We start from the raw sequence: 19857 nt of genomic DNA on the forward strand, positions 1-19857 counted from the left end.
CGCCGTGTGGCGGGGCTCTCCCTTAGAGATAGGGTGAGAAGCTCTGTCATCCGGGAGGAACTCAAAGTAAAGCCGCTGCTCCTCCACATCGAGAGGAGCCAGATGAGGTGGTTCGGGCATCTGGTCAGGATACCACCCGGACGCCTCCCGAGGGGAGGTGTTTAGGGCACGTCTAACCGGTAGGATGCCACGGGGAAGACCCAGGACACGTTGGGAAGACTTTGTCTCCCGGCTGGCCTGGGAACGCCTCGGGATCCCCCAGGAAGAGCTGGACAAAGTGGCTGGGAAGAGGGAAGTCTGGGCTTCCCTGCTTAGGCTGCTGCCCCCGCGACCCAACCTCGGATAAGCGGAAAAAGATGGATGGATGGATGGATGGATTTTTTCCAGTGCCTTAATGCAAATCGAAACAATGGTTACTTTGTTTTTTTACTGCAATATTCTTGCGACTGAGGTTACTTTTTTCTTTACCGTATAATCAACAGTTCTTATTTTTACAGTGTGTCATCGCGAAACTAAATATGGTACCGCTTCTTTTTTGGTAAAATTCCCTTGACTAAGCTGCAACTTTTTTTTACCATAACATCTACAGTCATTTTTACAGTGCTTTACTGTAAACTGAAACACTGTACCACCGTAGCTTACAGTAAAATCCTGTTGACTGAGTTGCCATTTTTTTTACTGTCAAATATACAGTTTTCTTTTACGGTGTATTACTGTAAACAGAAAAAGGGTAACACATTTTTTACAATTTTTTTTTTTTTTACCATTAACTCTATGAACAATATTTTTACAGTGTTTTAATGTAATCGTAAATATGGTAAGATTGTTTTTAATGGTAACATTTTGGTGACTGAGCTGCCATTTTTAACTGTAAAATCTTAATTACATGTGTAGTACTGGAAAAACGGTACCACCGTTTGTAAAACTTGCTTTGAGTGTTTGGGTATTATTTAGGTTATATTTTACAAGTGTTTATTTTTATGTAAACAACACCAAAAATAGGTATGTTCACTTTTGTGACATTATTAGATATTATTTAAATTTAAAGTAAAACATGTATGCAACTAAAGGCAGTACATGTGTTTTCTTTCTGTATAAATGGAAAAATCTAATACGTTTGCTAAAAAAATATAAAGTAGTTTACTAACCTGGCTTTCGTGGGCCAGTTAAAATAATGTGGCGTGTCGGATTTGGGCCGTGGGCCTTGACTTTGGCACCTGTGCTGTATATAAATAGATAAACAGATAGATATGTAGATGAATAGATGGATGAATTGATAGATGAATGTATCGACTGATCGATACTGTAGATAGATGGATAGATCAATAGATGAATAGAAACCATACAACTGGTTCACTTTATCAATCCATTTTCTACCGCTTGTCTTTTTCGGGGTCGCGGAGGGTCGCTGGAGCCCATCTCAGCTGCATTCAGGCAGAAGGCGGGGTTTACCCTGGACAAGTCGCCACCTCATCACAGGGCCAACACAGGTAGACAGACAAAATTCACTTTATGGATTATGAAAACACCCTTTGAACTTGTGAGTATGCAAGGAATGCATATGGGTCCACAAAAAAGAGCTGCTACATTATGTTGATAATTTTTTTGTTTTGTTTTTTCATTTAAAAAACATTGATACAGTAGTGTGTGTAGAACCCAGTCATTGTGTCCTGTGGTCCCGTGTGTTATACAGTGATGCACTGGATGCACCGTGTGGATCTATATGTGCGTTCACCTACAGTGGACTTTAACGATGATGAAATATGTTGCTAATGTTGTCGGTTATTTTTTTTAGCTGACCGTTGTTTTGGAGGTGTACACTATGTAAGTGTATGTGCATGTGTGTGTGTGTGTGTGTGTGTGTGTGTTTAATTGGACCTCCCTGAGCTATCCTCCAGGTGATGGAACTCATCTGCTCTTCCTCTGATTGAGGACAACAGATGGACTGGTAGCAGCATATACGCGCACACACACACACTTACACACACAAACACAAATGCACACACGCACACACACGCATTTACACAAAAGGGGATTAAAACCAGAAGTTAAAAGGAGTTGGAATTTACAGTATTTGCATGTCAGTATTTCCAACTAGTCATGGCTCCTTCAAAGATTTTATGATGGGTAATCATTTAAAGGACACATTCAGTTCATGGTTTTTCTTCGGCTTTTGGGTCTTCTTTGACAACAAAAGTAAACATAAAGATGGAATAGAAAATATATGATCAGGATCACTGAAAATGGTTAAAAATGAATGTGCCATAATAGAGTGGTACACACTACTAAGTAGTAATAATTATAATAATAATGCAACTACAATTGAGAATAAAATTGTAGGTTATGTCATCTCTCTTTAGGGCAGCGTGGCTCATATGGTAGAGCAGCGGGTCAGAAACTTGAGGAGCCTTGGTTCAAATCTGCTTCCGCCATCCTTGTTACTGCCGTTGTGTCCTTAGACAAGACACTACACTTTGCTCCCACTGCCACCCACACTGGTTCAAATGTAGCTTAAAGATGTAGATAATGGGTTCCAATGTGTAAGGCGCTTGGAGTCTCTAGAGAAAAAGTGCTATATAAATATATTTCGCTTCCCTGCACATGTGTGTTGACATGTTTGGCAAAGTAAAAGGTCAGCATATGATTTATTGTTGTTAAGTAGTAGTTCGCTTCTTTTTATGCCGAACCTGAAATATTTCCTGTACAGTTAGTAGAGGTAGTATGAAGGCACAAACACAAGTACAGTAGAAACAATTTAAACTGTTCATGTGATGCATGTCATTTCCCTCGCTTCTCTCCCCAGTTATGAATGAAAACTGCCACCTGTCACGGAACAAATCACAGCCACAAAGTCATAGCCTCCAATACGCTCTCTGACACACGCACAGTCACACAATAATGTAATGAATGCAATTGCTCATTTCACCATTTATACATCAAATACACAAAAACAGGCCACTAAGTTAAAGCCTCCAATATGCTCCCTGACACACGCACAGTCACCTGTATGATGTAATAAATGCAATTGCTCATCCAACCAGTTCTTAATGATAACTGCCACCATTTCTAAACTTAACACACAAAAAGAGGCCACAAAGGTGAAACCTCTAATACACTCCCTGACACACGCACAATCACATGCATGATGTAATTAATGCAATTGCTCCTCTCACCAGTTGTTTATGACAACTGCCACCATTCATGAACAAAATACACACAAATAAGCCACAAAGTTAAAGGGGAACATGATCACCAGACCTACGTAAGCGTCAATATATACCTTGATGTTACAGAAAAAAGACCATATATTTTTTTAACCGATTTCCGAAATCTATATGGGTGAATTTTGGCAAATTAAACGCCTTTCTGTTTAGCCCTCTTGAAGCGATGACGTCAGTACGTGACGTTGCCCAGGTAAGAAAGCCGGCATTTTCATTTTCTCAAACACATTACAAACACCGGGTTACAGCTCTGTTAGTTTCCGTTTTTTCGACTATTTTTTGGAACCTTGGAGACATCATGCCTTGTCGGTGTGTTGTCGGAGGGTGTAACAACACTAACAGGGAGGGATTCAAGTTGCACCACTGGCCCGAAGAGGCGAAAGTGGCAAGAAATCTGCCGCCAGACCCCCATCGAATGTGCCGGAGTGTCTGCACATTTTACCGGCGATGACAGACATGGCACAGAGATGTATGGATAACCTGCAGATTCATTTGCAATGATAAAGCCAACAAAATCACAAAGGTACGTTTTGTTGATGTTGTTGACTTATGTGCTAATCAGACATATTTGGTCGCGGCGTGACTGTCAGCTAATCGATGCTCACATGCTATTTAGGCTATAGCTGTATGTACATTTGAAACTATATTACGTTTCCTTCCACTCACATTTAATGCGAAAAAAACACTTACCAATCGACGGATTTAAGTTGCTCCGGTGTCACAAGATGCGAAAGTCCTGATCGTTTGGCCCGCACATTTTACCGGCGATGCTAACGCAGCTATTCGGCAATGCTATGGCTATGAATAGCGTCAATAGCTATTCGCTCAATAGCTTCAGTTTCCTCTTCAATACTTTCATACTCCAACCATCCGTTTCAACACATGCGTAATCTGTTGAATCGCTTAAGCCGCTGAAATCCGAGTATGAATCCGAGCTAATGTCGCTATATCTTGCTGTGGTATTCGCCATTGTTTGTTTACATTGGCAGCACTGTATGACGTCACAGGAAAATGAACAGTGGCTTCGAGAGAGGGAACATAAGGCACTTTAAAGCTTTTTTTGGGGATATTCTGGGACCGGTAACATTTTGAAAAAAACTTGAAAAATACAACAAGCCACTTGGGAACTGATTTTTATTGTTTTTAACCCTTTTGAAATTGTGATAATGTTCCCCTTTAAAGCCTCCAATACACTCCCTGACAGACGCACAATCACCTGTATGATGTAATGAGTGCAATTGGTCCTCCCACCAGTTGTTAATTAGAACTGCCACAGTTCATATACACCCCACACAAAAATAGGGCACAAAGGTAAAGCCTCTAATACACTTCCTGACACACGTACAATCACAAGCATGATGAAATGCATAAAATTGCTCCTCACACCAGTTGTTGACGATAACTGCCACCCAGGTGAGGAGCCTGAGCTAGTGGGCGAAGTAGAGAAATTACGGCTGGATATAGTCGGACTCACTTCGATGCACAGCAAGGGCTCTGAAACCACTTCTCTTGAGAGGGGCTGGACTATCATCCACTCTGGCGTTGCCGGCAGTGAGAGGCGACGGGCTGGGGTGGCAATTCTTGTTGCCCCCTGGCTCAAAGCCTACACATTGGAGTTCAACCCAGTGGACAAAAGGGTAGCCTACCTCCGCCTTCGGGTGGGGGGACGGGTCCTGACTGTTGTTTGTGCTTACGCACCCAACATCAGAGTACCCACCCTTTTTGGGTACACTCGAGGGAGTACTGGAAAGTGCTCCCCTGGGTGATTCCCTTGTTCTGCTGGGGGACTTAAACGCTCATGTTGGCAACGACAGTGAAACCTGGAGAAGCATGATTGGGAAGAGTGGCTGCCCGGATCTTAACCCGAGTGGTGTTTTGTTATTGGACTTTTGTGCTCGTCACAGTTTGTCCGTAACAAACACCATGTTCAAACATATTGGTGTCCATATGTGCACTTGGCACCAGGACACCCTAGACCGCAGTTCCATGATCAACTTTGTAGTTGTTTCATCGGATTTGCGGCCTCATGTATTGGACACTTGGGTGAAGAGAGGGGCGGAGCTTTCTACCGATCACCACTTGGTGGTGAGTTGGCTGCGACGGTGGGGGAGGATGCCGGACAGACCTGGTAGTCCCAAACGGACTGTGAGGGTCTGCTGGGAACGTCTGGCAGAGTGTCCTGTCAAAGAGAGTTTCAATTCACTTCCGGAAGAACTTCGAACATGTCACGAGTGAGGTGCTGGACATTGAGTCCGAGTGGACCATGTTCCGCACCTCTGTTGTCGAGGCGGCCGATTGGAGCTGTGGCCGCAAGGTAGTTGGTGCCTGTCGGGGCGGTAATCCTAGAACCCATTGGTGGACACCAGCGGTGAGGGATGCCGTCAAGCTGAAGAAGGAGTCCTCTCGGGTCCTTTTGGCTCATAGGACTCCGAAGGCAGTGGACAGGTACCGACGGGCCAAGCGGTGTGCAGCTTCAGCGGTCGCGGAGGGAAAAACTCGGACATGGGAGGAGTTTGGGGAAGCCATGGAAAACGACTTCAGGATAGCTTCGAAGCCATTCTGGACCACCATCCGCCGCCTCAGGAAGGGGAAGCAGTACACTGTCAACACCGTGTATGATGCGGATGGTGATCTGCTGACCTCAACTGCGGATGCTGTGGATAGGTGGAAGGAATACTTCGAAGACCTCCTCAATCCCATCAACACGTCTTCCTATGAGGAAGCAGTGCCTGGGGAATCTGTAGTGGGCTCTCCTATTTCTGGGGCTGAGGTTGCCGAGGTAGTTAAAAAGCTCCTCGGTGGCAAGGCCCCAGGGGTGGATGAGACCCGCCCGGAGTTCCTTAAGGCTCTGGATGCTGTGGGGCTGTCTTGGTTGACAAGACGCTGCAGCATCGCGTGGACATCGGGGGCGGTACCTCTGGATTGGCAGACCGGGGTGGTGGTCCCTCTCTTTAAGAAGGGGGACCGAAGGGTGTGTTCCAACTATCGTAGGATCACACTCCTCAGCCTCCCGGGTAAGGTTTATGCAGGTGGACTGGAGAGGATGCTACGCCGGATAGTCGAACCTCGGACTCAGGAGGGACAGTGTGGTTTTCGTCCTGGTCGTGGACCTGTGGACCAGCTCTATACTCTCGGCAGGGTTCTCGAGGGTGCATGGGAGTTTGCCCAACCGGTCTACATGTGCTTTGTGGACTTGGAGAAGGCATTCGACCGTGTCCCTCAGGGAGTCCTGTGGGGAGTGCTCAGAGAGTATGGGGTATCGGACTGTCTTATTGTGGCGGTCCGCTCCCTGTAAGATCAGTGTCAGAGCTTGGTCCGCATTGCAGGCAGTAAGTCGGAAGACGTTTTCAGTGGGGGTTGGACTCCGCCAAGGCTGCCCTTTGTCACTGATTCTGTTCATAACTTTTATGGACAGAATTTCAAGGCGCAGTCAAGGCGTTGAGGGGTTCTGTTTTGGTGGCCGTGGGATTAGGTGTCTGCTTTTTGCAGATGATGTGGTCCTGATGGCTTCATGTGGCCGGGATTTTCAGCTCTCACTGAATCGGTTTGCAGCCGAGTGGGAAGGGACCGGAATGAGAATCAGCACCTCCAAGTCCGAGTAAGTGGTTCTCTCCCGGAAAAGGGTGGAGTGCCATCTCCGGGTCGGGGAGGAGACCCTGCCCCAAGTGGAGGAGTTCAAGTACCTCGTAGTCTTGTTCACGAGTGAGGGAAGAGTGGATCGTGAGATCGACAGGCGGATCGGTGCGGGGTCTTCAGTAATGTGGACGTTGTACCGATCCGTTGTGGTGAAGAAAGAAGGAGCTGAGCCGGAAGGCAAAGCTCTCAATTTACCGCTCGATCTACGTTCCCATCTTCACCTATGATCATGAGCTTTGGGTCATGACCCAAAGCTCATGATCACCCAAAGGTGAGGGAGGCTAAGGACAGCTACATGATCACCCAAAGGTGAGGGAGGCTAAGGACAGCTACAGGAAGAAGCTGGAGCAGAAGCTGCAGCAGAACAACATGAGGGAGGTCTGGGAAGGTGTGAAAACCATCACAGGCCACAAGACAAAGACCAGAGCTGTTGTGGGGACAATAGAGAGGGCCAATGAGATGAATAACTTCTTTAACCGGTTTAACCAGCCCGTGTCCTCTCCGTCCCCCACTTCCCATCACAGCCAACCCCTCTTCTGCTCCCCTCAACGCACCCCCCCCCCCCTCCCCCCCCCCTCCATGGCAGCACCCCCCTCGACCACCTCTACGCAGACATTAGTCATCTCTGCGGACCAGGTCAGAGGTCAACTGAGGAAGCTACAGCCAAGGAAAGCAGCAGGCCCAGACAAGCTGTGCCCCCGACTCCTGAAGACCTGTGCTGCAGAACTGGGTGAACCACTTCAAAGGATCTTCAACCTCAGCCTGCAGCTGGGAAGAGTGCCCACCCTCTGGAAGACGTCATGCATCGTTCCAGTTCCCAAAAAGAACTGCCCCAGTGAGCTGAACGACTACAGACCAGTGGCGCTCACCTCTCATCTAATGAAGACATTGGAGCGGCTATTTCTCAGCTTCCTCAGACCACAGGTGAAACATGCCCAGGACAGCCTGCAGTTTGCGTACTAGGAAGGCGTTGGTGTGGAGGATGCTATCCTTTACCTGCTGCATCGAGCCCACTCACACCTGGATAAGGGAAATGGCACTGTGAGCATCCTGTTCCTGGACTTCTCGAGTGCCTTTAATACCATCCAGCCCCGCCTCCTTCAGGACAAGCTCTACAAAATGCAAGTGGACCCCTGCCTGGTTGCCTGGATTTTGAACTACCTCACCGACAGGCCACAGTACGTCAGACTGAAGGACATCACGTCTGACACTGTGATCAGCAGCACCGGAGCACCGCAGGGAACGGTGCTGGCCCCTCTTCTCTTCACCCTGTACACTGCTGACTTCTGCTACAACCCAGAGCTGTGTCACATCCTGAAGTACGCGGATGACACAGCCATCGTCGGGTGCATCAGGGACGGCAGAGAGGAGGAGTTTCGGAACCTGGTGAGGGACTTTGTTGTCTGGTGCCACACGAACGTCTTGCAGCTCAATCCATCAAAGACCAAGGAGTTGGTCATTGACTTTGGGAGGTCGAGTCCACGGTCACAACCTATTGTGATCGAGGGAGTTGAGGTACAGACCGTGGACTCATTCAAGTACCTCGGGGTTTGGGTGGACAATAAGCTGGACTGGACTGTTAACATGGACCATCAGTACAAGAAAGGACAGAGCAGGCTGTACTTCCTCAGGAGACTGCACTCCTTCAACATTTGTAGAAAACTCCTGTGGATGTACTACCAGTCTGTGGTTGCCAGTGTTCTGTTCTACATGGTAGTGTGCTGGTGGGGCAGTACATCTAAGAAGGACAGCTCCAGACTTGAGAAACTGATCAGGCGGGCCGGTTCTACAATCGCAATGAAACTGGACACACTGGTGACGGTGGCAGAGAAGAGGACTGTGGACAAACTAGTGAGCATCCTGGATGATGCCAGTCACCCTCTGCATAGCGTTATCAGTAGCCAGAGGAGCCTGTTCAGTGCTAGACTGCTTCATCCCAAGTCTAGGACTAATAGACTCAAAAACTCCTTTGTCCCACACGCCATTAGACTGTACAACTCCTCTCTGGGACAGGGAATGGGGGGTATTAGGATGACAGGGGATGCAAAACATTAACAGTGCAATACGTTTTCATAACATGGTCACTACTGCCTACTTTGTCTTGTTATATTCTTATTTTACTGTTATATTGTTATTCCCATTGTTTTTATTCTTTTTGTAATATTTCTCTATTTTGTTTCCTTTTAAACCCCCATTATTTACTTTTTACTTTTTTTTAAATTAATCTCAACTCTGTACACTGCTGCTGGAATTTTAATTTTCCTGAAGGAACTCTCCTGAAGGAATAAATAAAGTACTATCTATCTATCTATCTATCTATGAAGGAAAAGACAAGATTACGGGTACAAGCGGCCGAAATGAGTTTCCTCCGCCGTGTAGCGGGGACCTCCCTTAGAGATAGGGTGAGAAGCTCTGCCATCCGGGAGGAGCTCAAAGTAAAGCCGCTGCTCCTCCACATCGAGAGGAGCCAGATGAGGTGGCTCGGGCATCTGGTCAGGATTCCACCCGAACGCCTCCTGAGGGAGGTGTTTAGGGCACGTCCAACCGGTAGTATTCCACGGGGAAGACCCAGGACACGTTGGGAAGACTATGTCTCCCGGCTGGCCTGGGAACGCCTCGGGATCCCCCGGGAAGAGCTAGACGAAGTGGCTGGGGAAAGGGAAGTCTGGGCGTCCCTGCTTAGGCTGCTGCCCCTGCGATCCGACCTCGGATAAGCGGAAGAAGATGGATGGATGGATGGTGATTGCGCCTTCTGCCAGTTATTTAGGAAGACTACCACCTCTGATAAAACAAGATGCATAAATAAACAAAGCCAAATCCCACACTAAGCTTATCGACATCAAAACTAATGAGATTGTTCCTCCCGCCAGTTAAAGATAACTGCCAATTTAAATACATGAAATACATAGAAATAAACCCCAAAGTACACAATTTGCACATAGGCACACAGATTGCAAGATATGTGGAAAACAATTTATGTAATCACTCGTCTTGCCAGTTGTTAAAGATAACAGCCAACTTGCACAATATAAATTAAAATAATAACTTATATTCTAGCGTTGTATTATGAAATAAACATTTTGTAGAACAGTGTTTGTAAACTCCTACTTAAACTTTTACACGCACTTTTTCTACGGTAGGTTATTTGTACCCAAGTCAAAGGCGCGACCAATTTTAGTCTCATAACATTGATGTTAACTGACTTGAAGAAAACCTCAAATTCAAATCTATATACCCATTCTTCTTGTGGGATTGTCTCACTGATGAAGCTATACTTCATCTTTTCAACGAGACCATTTTTTTGTCCCTCAAATGTATCTCTCCAAAGACGAAAAGACTTGTATGAACTTGACTTTTCCACCCAAAAAAATAGATCGTTATTAAACATGATAGAGACCATCAGCAAGGTGAGGGAGGCCCGCCTCAAACTTGCCCAAGTTGCTCTGGCAAGCACCAACTTTCACATTACTTCAAATTCTTCATCTTTAAGTCGTTTCCCTGTAGATGAAAGACATGCAGTAAAATGAATCCAAACCTTAACAGATGACCGACAACTTGACCCCGCCTGCAATTATGAGCTAATATATATATATATATATATATATATATATATATATATATATATATATATATATATATATATATATATATATATATATATATATATATATATACGTATATATATATTAGAGCTGTTAAAAAATAAAACTCCACACAGAGAGATCCCAAACCCGGGATTGAACCCAGGACTGCTCAGGACCTTCATATTGAGAGGCAGATGCATATTCAACTGAATATGGGTTAAACATTTTTTGCAAATCATTGTATTCCGTTTATTTTTACATCTAACATAATTTCCCAATTCATATGGAAACGAGGTTTTGTATATTGGCCCTAGTGTGTGAATGTGAGTGTGAATGTTGTCTGTCTATCTGTGTTGGCCCTGCGATGAGGTGGCGACTTGTCCAGGGTGTACCCTGCCTTCCGCCCGATTGTAGCTGAGATAGGCGCCAGCGCCCCCCGCGACCCCGAAAGGGAATAAGCGGTAGAAAATGGATGGTTGGATGGATATATATATATATATATATATATATATATATATATATATATATATATATATATATATATATATATATATATACCGTATTTCCTTGAATAGCCGCCGGGGCGCTAATTAATTTAAAAGCTCTTCTCAGTCCTGCGCCTATTCAAAGCATGCGGTAAAAGTAAGCAGGCGCTAATAATTTTAAAACCTCTTCTCACCGCTGCGCTTACCAATGGCTTGCAGTAAAAAATTGAATGTGATATAAAAGAAAAACATTTTTAAAAATGGTTCTGCGTCTTCTGCCCGGTGGTTGGAGACCACTGCACTACAACATGTCATCATGCCCACTTTTACACCATGCTGTCTGCGTGCCTGCCGGACGCATGCATTTCGCTGCTTTGTATACGAGATTGCAATGCATACTTGGTCAACAGCCATACCTTTTACACGGATGGTTGTGATATAAACAACTTTAAAACCCAAACACTAACGCATATGCGCCACACTCTGTGAACCCACATCAAACACATTTTCTGGAGAGCATTGGCTCTGTGGCACATTATAAATGCAGCATAAGGATTACCCAAAATGCCGTGCATTCGTGACCTTGGATATATTATACACGCGCCCCCAACCCCGCCCACCTCAACCAACATATATATATGTGGTTTTGTATAGTTTAATAGAGCATGTTGGATTCTCCTATATCAACGAAAAATATTAGATGAGAACAAACATAACAATAGATGTTTTTATGCAACGGACAATGGTATGTATAGTTCCAACTGAATAGTTTGTTAGTTCATCCTTCATCAGAATCAGCTTTATTGGCCAAGTATGTTTAAAAAACAAGGAACTTGACTTGGTAGACTATAAAGAAGAAGAAATTAAATAAAAGAAATCAAAAAACCCCTTTCAGGAATTGTTGTTTTTTCGCTAAGAGATCATGATTTTTTTTTGGTTTCTTGTTATACAATTGCATCTTTATAAATAAAAATACTAACAGAAAAAACATGATGCCTATAACAGAGGATATTGGAGAAAATGTGTTTTTTCAAATTTTATCTTTTCTTATCTGTGTCTTTGAAAAACACCTCAAACTATCAAACGGACAAAATATAATGAATATACAAACTAACTTGCATATCTTTTGACCTTTAGTCATGCTGGTTGGCTTTGCAACTAATTTTGGTGAGACATCTCTTCTATTTTATTGTATAAAACATTATTTATGAGTGAAATATAGTGTGAGACACATGTCCTTAAAAGAAAACATTGCTGGCTGAGAAACCAGTCGACTAATTTGAATGAATTGTCTCGAAGCAACAGAGAGGAAATATTGTGCAGTACTTATCTGCAACCAGCAGAGGTGCTGTTGAGTCACGCTCAACTAATATAAAGAGAAACCTGATGATTATACAATATTTCATTTTTGGGGTTTTCTATCACTCCCAGAACGAAAAAACAAAAGAGAAAGAATGAAACAAAGATAGAAAATAGAATGTTGGAAGGCTTCAATAAATCATTCGGGCCAGTCAGCTCTCCCTGGAGAGGTGGGATGGATTAAATTAAGCACTCTCTCTCTCTCTCTCTCTCTCTCTCTCTCTCATATAAATGCAGTCAGCTGATCGCCAGACGCCACACGCACCGAGCAGCTCACCGCACAGAGCGGGAGAGGAGAGAAGAGAGAGGGAAGCAGCAGAAAGAGAAGAGGACGTGGAGAGGATGCAATGAGCCTCCCACTATAGTCGCAGCCCACCGGCGGACTACAGGACTACATCTGAAGGACTCCAAATTCTCACATCCCTCCCTCTTTCTCCTCTCCTATTCTTTAAGAGGCAGACTTATATTCATCTTTTTTTTTTTTGCTGAGTTTTTATCCAAGAGGACTTCCATCTGTCGGGTGCACACAGAAGGCACAGGTTCAGCACCAGGAGCTGTCCGGTGCTGAACTTGCTTTCGGAAGGAGCCAGCAGAGGAATTTCCCTACAGTCTTCCAAATCTCCAAACAAAGGTCACGCTGGACAGGCTGGACCGCTGTGTTTGGGTGTGTGTGGACTTGTGTGTCTGAGCGTGTGTGTGTGTGTGTGTGTGTGTGTGTTTTGCACAACCATGCCGAGGTCTTTCCTGGTGAAAAAGGTGAAACTGGATGATTTCTCCACCGGGTCTGATTTGGAGCACGCATACCGGCCCAGGACAGCGCTCAGTTTGCGGCTCCATGACAAAGGTAGGTGTGCTTGAACGAGTGTGTGCTCCACCACATACTCGCTTAGTTGAAAACAACACAATGGTGAAGGATTCTTTCAATCAACTTATTATAATTGTGAGCAAAACTGAACAATCTTTAGAAAACACACCTCAAGTGCAGATATTAGGACGAAATAGTCCCTGCACATCCTTGAGATGTTCCCGGTGTATCGCAGCTGTAAGGTCACATGACAAATCAACTCCATCATGCATTCCATGTTTCATCGATTTTCAGCTCACAGTCAACACGGGACCAGCCCCTCCCATATCCACATCCTCCCACGCGGGCTAAGTAAGGTTAAAGTAGCGAGGAGACAGGTGGTTATTTGCGGATGTTGAAAACAGTTGTGTGGACAGGACGACGCTCAACAGGTTTTTTGCGTTTTTCTTTCTACAGTTTTATATTTCTTCGACAAAAGTTGTATTTCAGTACACTTTACGGATGGTGAAAGTCGCCTAGCTGACTGAACCACGGATGACGGCGTGGCGCAGTGGGGAGAGTGGCCGTGCGCAACCCGAGCGTCCCTGGTTCAATTCCCACCTAGTACCAACCTCGTCACGTCCGTTGTGTCCTGAGCAAGACACTTCACCCTTGCTCCTGATGGGTGCTGGTTGGCGCCTTGCATGGCAGCTCCCTCCATCAGTGTGTGAATGTGTGTGTGAATGGTAAATGTGGAAGTAGTGTCAAAGCGCTTTGAGTACCTTGAAGGTAGAAAAGCGCTATACAAGTACAACCCATTTATCATTTATGAAACATTCAAACAAAACGGACAATTGTGTTTGTGTTTATGGAAACAGTAGCACAACAATATGCAGTAAAGTTGCAGATTACTCCAACTGCCGTCTTACATGACATCGTGTGGGACTAAGACTGGGTACTGTTCACCAATTCCCAGTACCTGGGAAACAATAACCCGTACTCAACAGCATGAACTTTTGTGTGTTTTAATGAATATAAATTGGTTATTGACAATAACATGTATTTTTTGTTGCTACATTTGTACTCATTTAAAAATGAGCTGATTTTGTTAATGCTGTTGTTATATCTTGATATATTATCACATATCTCAGTCTCATTTGAAAGTATGACATAAGGTTGCAACTGCAGCTGCAAGCCCAGGACGTTAGATGGCAGTAGTGTATAGTTTATGGTGTGTTGTTTTTTTTGTTTTTTTGCTGCTGTCTAAAAAGTGTTAATACTGTAAGTATTGTACTAGTTACTCGCCAGCTGTCTGCGTGTAATGCATGTCTTAGTTGTAGTCTTCATTAACAAATATAGAGTACACAGAACAAAAATTATGATGAACATCTTGAACCCTTTTTTTTCCTTTTTTTATTGAGACAGAGATTCTTTATGTATTTAATATTTGTTTGCTTACTTTGGTATATTATTATTTTTCACTGTTCTGTTACGGACAACAAAGAAATTGGGTAAAGTTGCTTTGGTATGAAATGCGTTATCATTACATAAGCTCTGGAAATGAGTTGTGCATTACATTGTATTGTATGCATGTTCGAAATAAACTGAATTGAACTGAACTGAGGTTGAAATCACCATGAAAAATTGCTAATGCTAATCAGTAGCATGTCAATAGCAACGCCTATGTATATTAGCATCAAGATTTTTAGGAAAGTGGGGCCTTTTTTGAGACAATTATTTTGTTGGCATTGGAAATGGTAAGGTACAGGTAGATTGGTTGCCGGCGTAATCGACAAGTGCTGAAGTCCGAAGAGCGGGCGCAACGTCGCGTGCAACCCAGGTATCGTTGGATTTGAATTCAATTAGGACCGGCGTGTTTCGGTCCGTGCCAGAAAAGTACCAAATTTGGTAACCATCCCTTTGTGAGACACTCACATAAAGACAATCAGGATGTTTGTCCCAATTCCCCCTTCTGATAAAAAAAAAAAAAACTCCTTATTATGTCTTCAAAGGTTGTCTTGTAAGATTGTCCTGTGGTCTGAGATGTCTTTAAAGCAAGTTTGTCCCAATAATTGTCACCAAAACGGGTCGGGGCCGACACAATCCAAACTTCTCTGGTCTGCCTGGAAAGCCGAGTAGCAATGGGATTAATGGCTCTTTGAGGGACAACAAATCTTGAGGAACTGTTCCTTTCAAAGAGCCATTCAAAAGATTGCTTATTTAAGCGAGATTTGGGGCTTGAGGGACAAAAATAGTGGTCTCAGTTCAGAATTAGGTTTTAATCATGCATACTGTTAATTAGCAGCTATATTAAATGTACAATTGTTTGTAAAAAAAGTAACATTTTGACACGTTTGAGTTCCCCAGGGGATGTTCAGACCCACTTTCAGCTTGCTTACAAGAAGTTGCACTTTGTGTTGCACAAAGTTTTTGTTGTGCTCTAATGTTTGTGTTTTCACTGTTATTCTATTTAAAGTTGTATAATTTACAGTGGGACTCAAAGTTGAACACTTTCAGCTTGCTTACAGGAAGTTGCTCTTTGTGTGGCACAATGTTTTTGTTGTGTTCTCATGTTTGTGTTTTCACTGTTATTCTATTTAAAGTTATATAATTTACAGTGGGACTCAACGTTGCCAAAATGTACAGAATTCAACTATTAGCCACCCCGGGTGGGTGGGCTTCAATCACACTAAACTTTGAAGTTAAGTTGAGGGCCACAACATGTGGGCATGAAGGCTGCGAGTTTAAGCCCCTGGGACTACAGTAGAGTCGAGTTTGGTGCTGGCACTGATTAGTTAGGTGTCTGCTGTTTTGTGCCAGTAATATTGTAGCACACCACACACATAATAACCATGACAACTGTTCAATGCCTTATTTTATCATTATATGTGTAACATATTAACAAATCCACCTTATGTGTGTATCCCACTTTTGTTATGAACTTTTGTAGTGTTTTCATTTGTTTTATTGTGTTAGGGGGTTGACTTTGCTCTACATTTGTGTAACATTGTTTGTAATTAAGATTGAGGGCCTGATCTAATAACGTTTTGTGTGTATAAAAACCAGGGATGTCAAATGATTGAAATATGTAATTGAAATATAATTTCATTTCATTTTTTAATCATTAATTGCTGTACCATTGACGAATAATTATCAAGTTTTAAAGGACATGACTGGACAAATAGTTTTCTTGGATGACGTTTTTTAAATAGATATTATGCTTGTTTAAACAGCTCAACACATAAAAGACAAAAACAGGATTTTAAAGAGGATTAAAACACAATGGCCTGCAGTGCGTGCGTTGGTCTTTTACCAGATGTTTACGTACCGGAGTCAGGTATGAATACAAAACAATTGTTTTGCGATGATCACAATTTGATTGTCAAAGATGTTTGCAAATATATATATATATATATACATATATATATATATATATATATATATATATATATATATATATGTATATATATATATATATATATATATATATATATTTCTATCTGAGTATATTCTTCTGATATTCCATACATTCCATGTTGTACAAGTTAATGGTCTTCATATTGCTGCATGACAATGTTTCAACCTTCTCTATTTATGAATTAATCATAATAAATAAAATGAAATAAATAAAAGCCTGTTAAAAATTCTGTAACTGAGGGGTATCAACCAGAACAGGTAATAAAATTAATTTGCAAAATATTTCAGCCAGTCATTAAAATTCCCTCATATTCCTTGAATACTAGCATTTATTTAGGTGCAAATATCACAGATTTTTTTTAAAACAAGGCAATTTAAACATTTTTGTTTTGTTAATTTAGTTAAAACAGATGTAACGTGTAGCACTTTTATTTTGAAGCCAGAAAAGTGTGATTGGTTTGAGAAAGTGTCTTGACCTGCTTTGAAGACAAATATTTTGCAAAGAAAAAAAAATGTCCCATTTCAACGTCCTGCTTTACATCTTTCATTTCTGTTGATCTGTAATGCCATTTTACTAAAGCAATCACAGTAACAATCTACATTTCAAGTTATCATTTATCTTTCCCGTAATCCAAACACGGAAGCAAAGCTCCTCTCTGAAGCGGCAATGCGCGTCAGCAGGCGTTCGCTCCAATGATGTCGTCTCACAGCGTTTGAAAATAAAAGGGTATTTTCTTGTTGGGAGAACGATTCGCCGTGGCTTTGAATTTGATATTTCCATAATGTCCCCCTTTTTCTTTGTGCATATCTGTTCCCTATTTACAAGCTGGTGGCTCAACACCAACTGAAGCAATGACAACTTCTTAAGCTACAATAGAGCCCCCAGGGTCAAAAGGAGTCAGGACGCATGGTCCTCAATAGCACGTAAAAACAAACAAACATATATATCGCCGTTAAAACACAACAACTTACAGTTAACACATTTTTGTTTGTTAACTTTGACAGCCTTAAATAAATAATGTACAAAATTGATCCACTAAACTAGTGGGCAGAGGATTTCGTCTTTTTTAAGTGGGCAAAATAAGGAGCGCAATTAATTTAGCATGTCTGTCTATAATGTAAATGCAGCATACATGCTCATTCTCAGAAAACCCATAATACTGACAGAAGAAAATGCACAAATAATATATTAGCACCTGCAATATGATTCACTAAGACAACATTTGTTTTTGCATCAATGCTTAGTATGTCTAGAATGTTTTTGCAAACCTGCACAGCTACGCACAAATGGTTGTAAGAAATGAGGGGATCGCACTGCACAGACAGACGATGGAGAGAAACGATATTTCGTTCTACCTGTTGGTCAACTGTCAGAAATAAACATCCATCCATCCATTGTGTACTGCTTGTCCCTTTCGGGGTCGTGGGGGGTGCTAGAGCCTATCTCAGCTGCATTCGGTGGGGGTACACCTTGGACAAGTCGCCACCTTATTACAGGGCCAACACAGATATACAGACAACATTCACTCTCACATTCACACTCTAGTTGCCAATCAGCCTATCCCCAGGTGCATGTATTGGACATTTTTCTATTCAGCAATATCATTTTATAATTTCATAGATGCTGGATGATTTAAATGGCTGAATTTGATAATGTTGGTGCCTGGTGGTGTTTTTTTTTTTTTAAATGGCATGCCTTTTTTCATTTAAGAAATATATTATTAGAACATATCTCCTAATTAAAAAAAAATAATGTTTTGCAATATGCACTTCTGGCATCTGGTTCATTTTGGACTCACCATCACAACACTGCACAGCGCACTTCCAGTGTGCTAAAAAATAGGCTTTGTTGTATAGATTGCAATTCAAGTAAACATGGAAAAAGTGACACTTATTCATCAACATGTACAAAGTGCCACTGGTTGGACCATATGATGTCATAAATGTGGAAGGAAATGAGTGTCTCCATGGTGACAGACGGTATACACACACACTCTTCATTTTAATAGGGCAGTCTGCACCACTTTTGCACTTTTTATCAATTCTACATGTAGTCTTAGACGATCAAAACGTCCACAAATGGTACTGGGGATGTATCAATAAGAAATTTTCATACCACAGTTAACAAATTGACGGACAACATACTTTTTACATTTTATTGTTGCATGAGTTTTTAAAAAATGTTTATCTTCTTTCGCTTTCGTTTGTCGTTTCGTTTTAAAGTGTTTTACTAATGATAGATAAAACAAGGGATCATGTGAGTTCACGTCCTGTTGCCAATATTCCTTCGAGTGTTGATCGATCACAGTTCTAAGATAGCAGAGTCTGTAAGTTCAATGTGCAAAATTGAATAGTTTAGTATAGTTGCTCGGACAGCATTGTTGTATATTGGATAATGTCCTTTCTTAATGGGGAAGGCTGTAAATATATATCGTATTTGTGTTCGCATTTAAGTCAAATCAAGTCAAGCTTTTGACCGAAAACAAAAAAAGCAATAAACAGTGAATAATACAACAAACAGTAATAATATGACAGCCTATTTTTGTAAATAAAAATCAAAAACAAACCCTCCAAATTCCCATTCTTATCCAGTGAATGAAAAGTATTATCGGTCTGTGAGTTTATCAAAGTTAAAGTACAACTGATAGTTACACACACACTAGGTGTAGTGAAATCACCCTCAGCATTTGACCCATCCCCTTGTTCCACCCCCTGGGAGATGAGGGCAGCAGTGAGCAGCACCAGTGACCGCTTGGGAATCATTTTGGGTGATTTAACCCCCCAATTCCAACCCTTGATGCTGAGTGCCAAGCAGGGAAGTAATTGGTCACATTTTTTTTTTGTAGTCTTTGGTATGACTCGACTGGGGTTTGAACTCACAACCTACCGATCTCAGGACGGACACTCCAACCACAAGGCCACTGAGCAGACGTTAAAGTGATATCAATCTCTTGTTTTAAGATCAGTTTAATTTAAAAAACTAACATCAACTGTCGGGAGTTTTACCGCGAGATTATGATTATACCGTTCATTATCAATCAATCATCCATCCATTTTCTACCGCTTGTCCCTTTTAGGGTCATGGGGGGTGCCGGAGTCTATCTCAGTTGCATTTGGGCAGAAGGCGGTGTACACCCTGGACAAGTCACCACAGGGCCAACACAGATAGACAGACAACATTCACACTCACATTCACACACACTAAAAGTTTACGTATATGGCCCTTAATCACAAATGTCTCAAAGGGGTGCACAAGCCACAACGACATCCTCGACTCAGGGCAAAAAAACTCAAACCAATTGGAACAATGGGAAAACTTGGAAGGGACCGCATATGTGGGGACCCCACCTACTGGTTAATAGTGTGAGAGT

At 42.5% G+C, this 19857-nt stretch overlaps 1 protein-coding gene across 2 annotated transcripts in view; it reads left to right on the plus strand.

Annotated features, from left to right (window-relative positions):
- Positions 1-12557: 12557 nt before the first annotated feature.
- Positions 12558-19857, plus strand: part of LOC133561971 (transcriptional repressor scratch 1-like) — a 42443-nt gene continuing 35143 nt past the window's right edge. For both annotated transcript variants that reach the window (XM_061915717.1, XM_061915718.1), the window contains exon 1: positions 12558-13129. In XM_061915717.1, the coding sequence (XP_061771701.1) occupies positions 13015-13129 (115 nt within the window). In that variant the 5' untranslated portion in view covers positions 12558-13014. The remainder of the gene's footprint in view (positions 13130-19857) is intronic.

The sequence above is a fragment of the Nerophis ophidion genome, linkage group LG11 (genome assembly GCF_033978795.1).
Source record: "Nerophis ophidion isolate RoL-2023_Sa linkage group LG11, RoL_Noph_v1.0, whole genome shotgun sequence".
Taxonomy (NCBI): domain Eukaryota; kingdom Metazoa; phylum Chordata; class Actinopteri; order Syngnathiformes; family Syngnathidae; genus Nerophis; species Nerophis ophidion.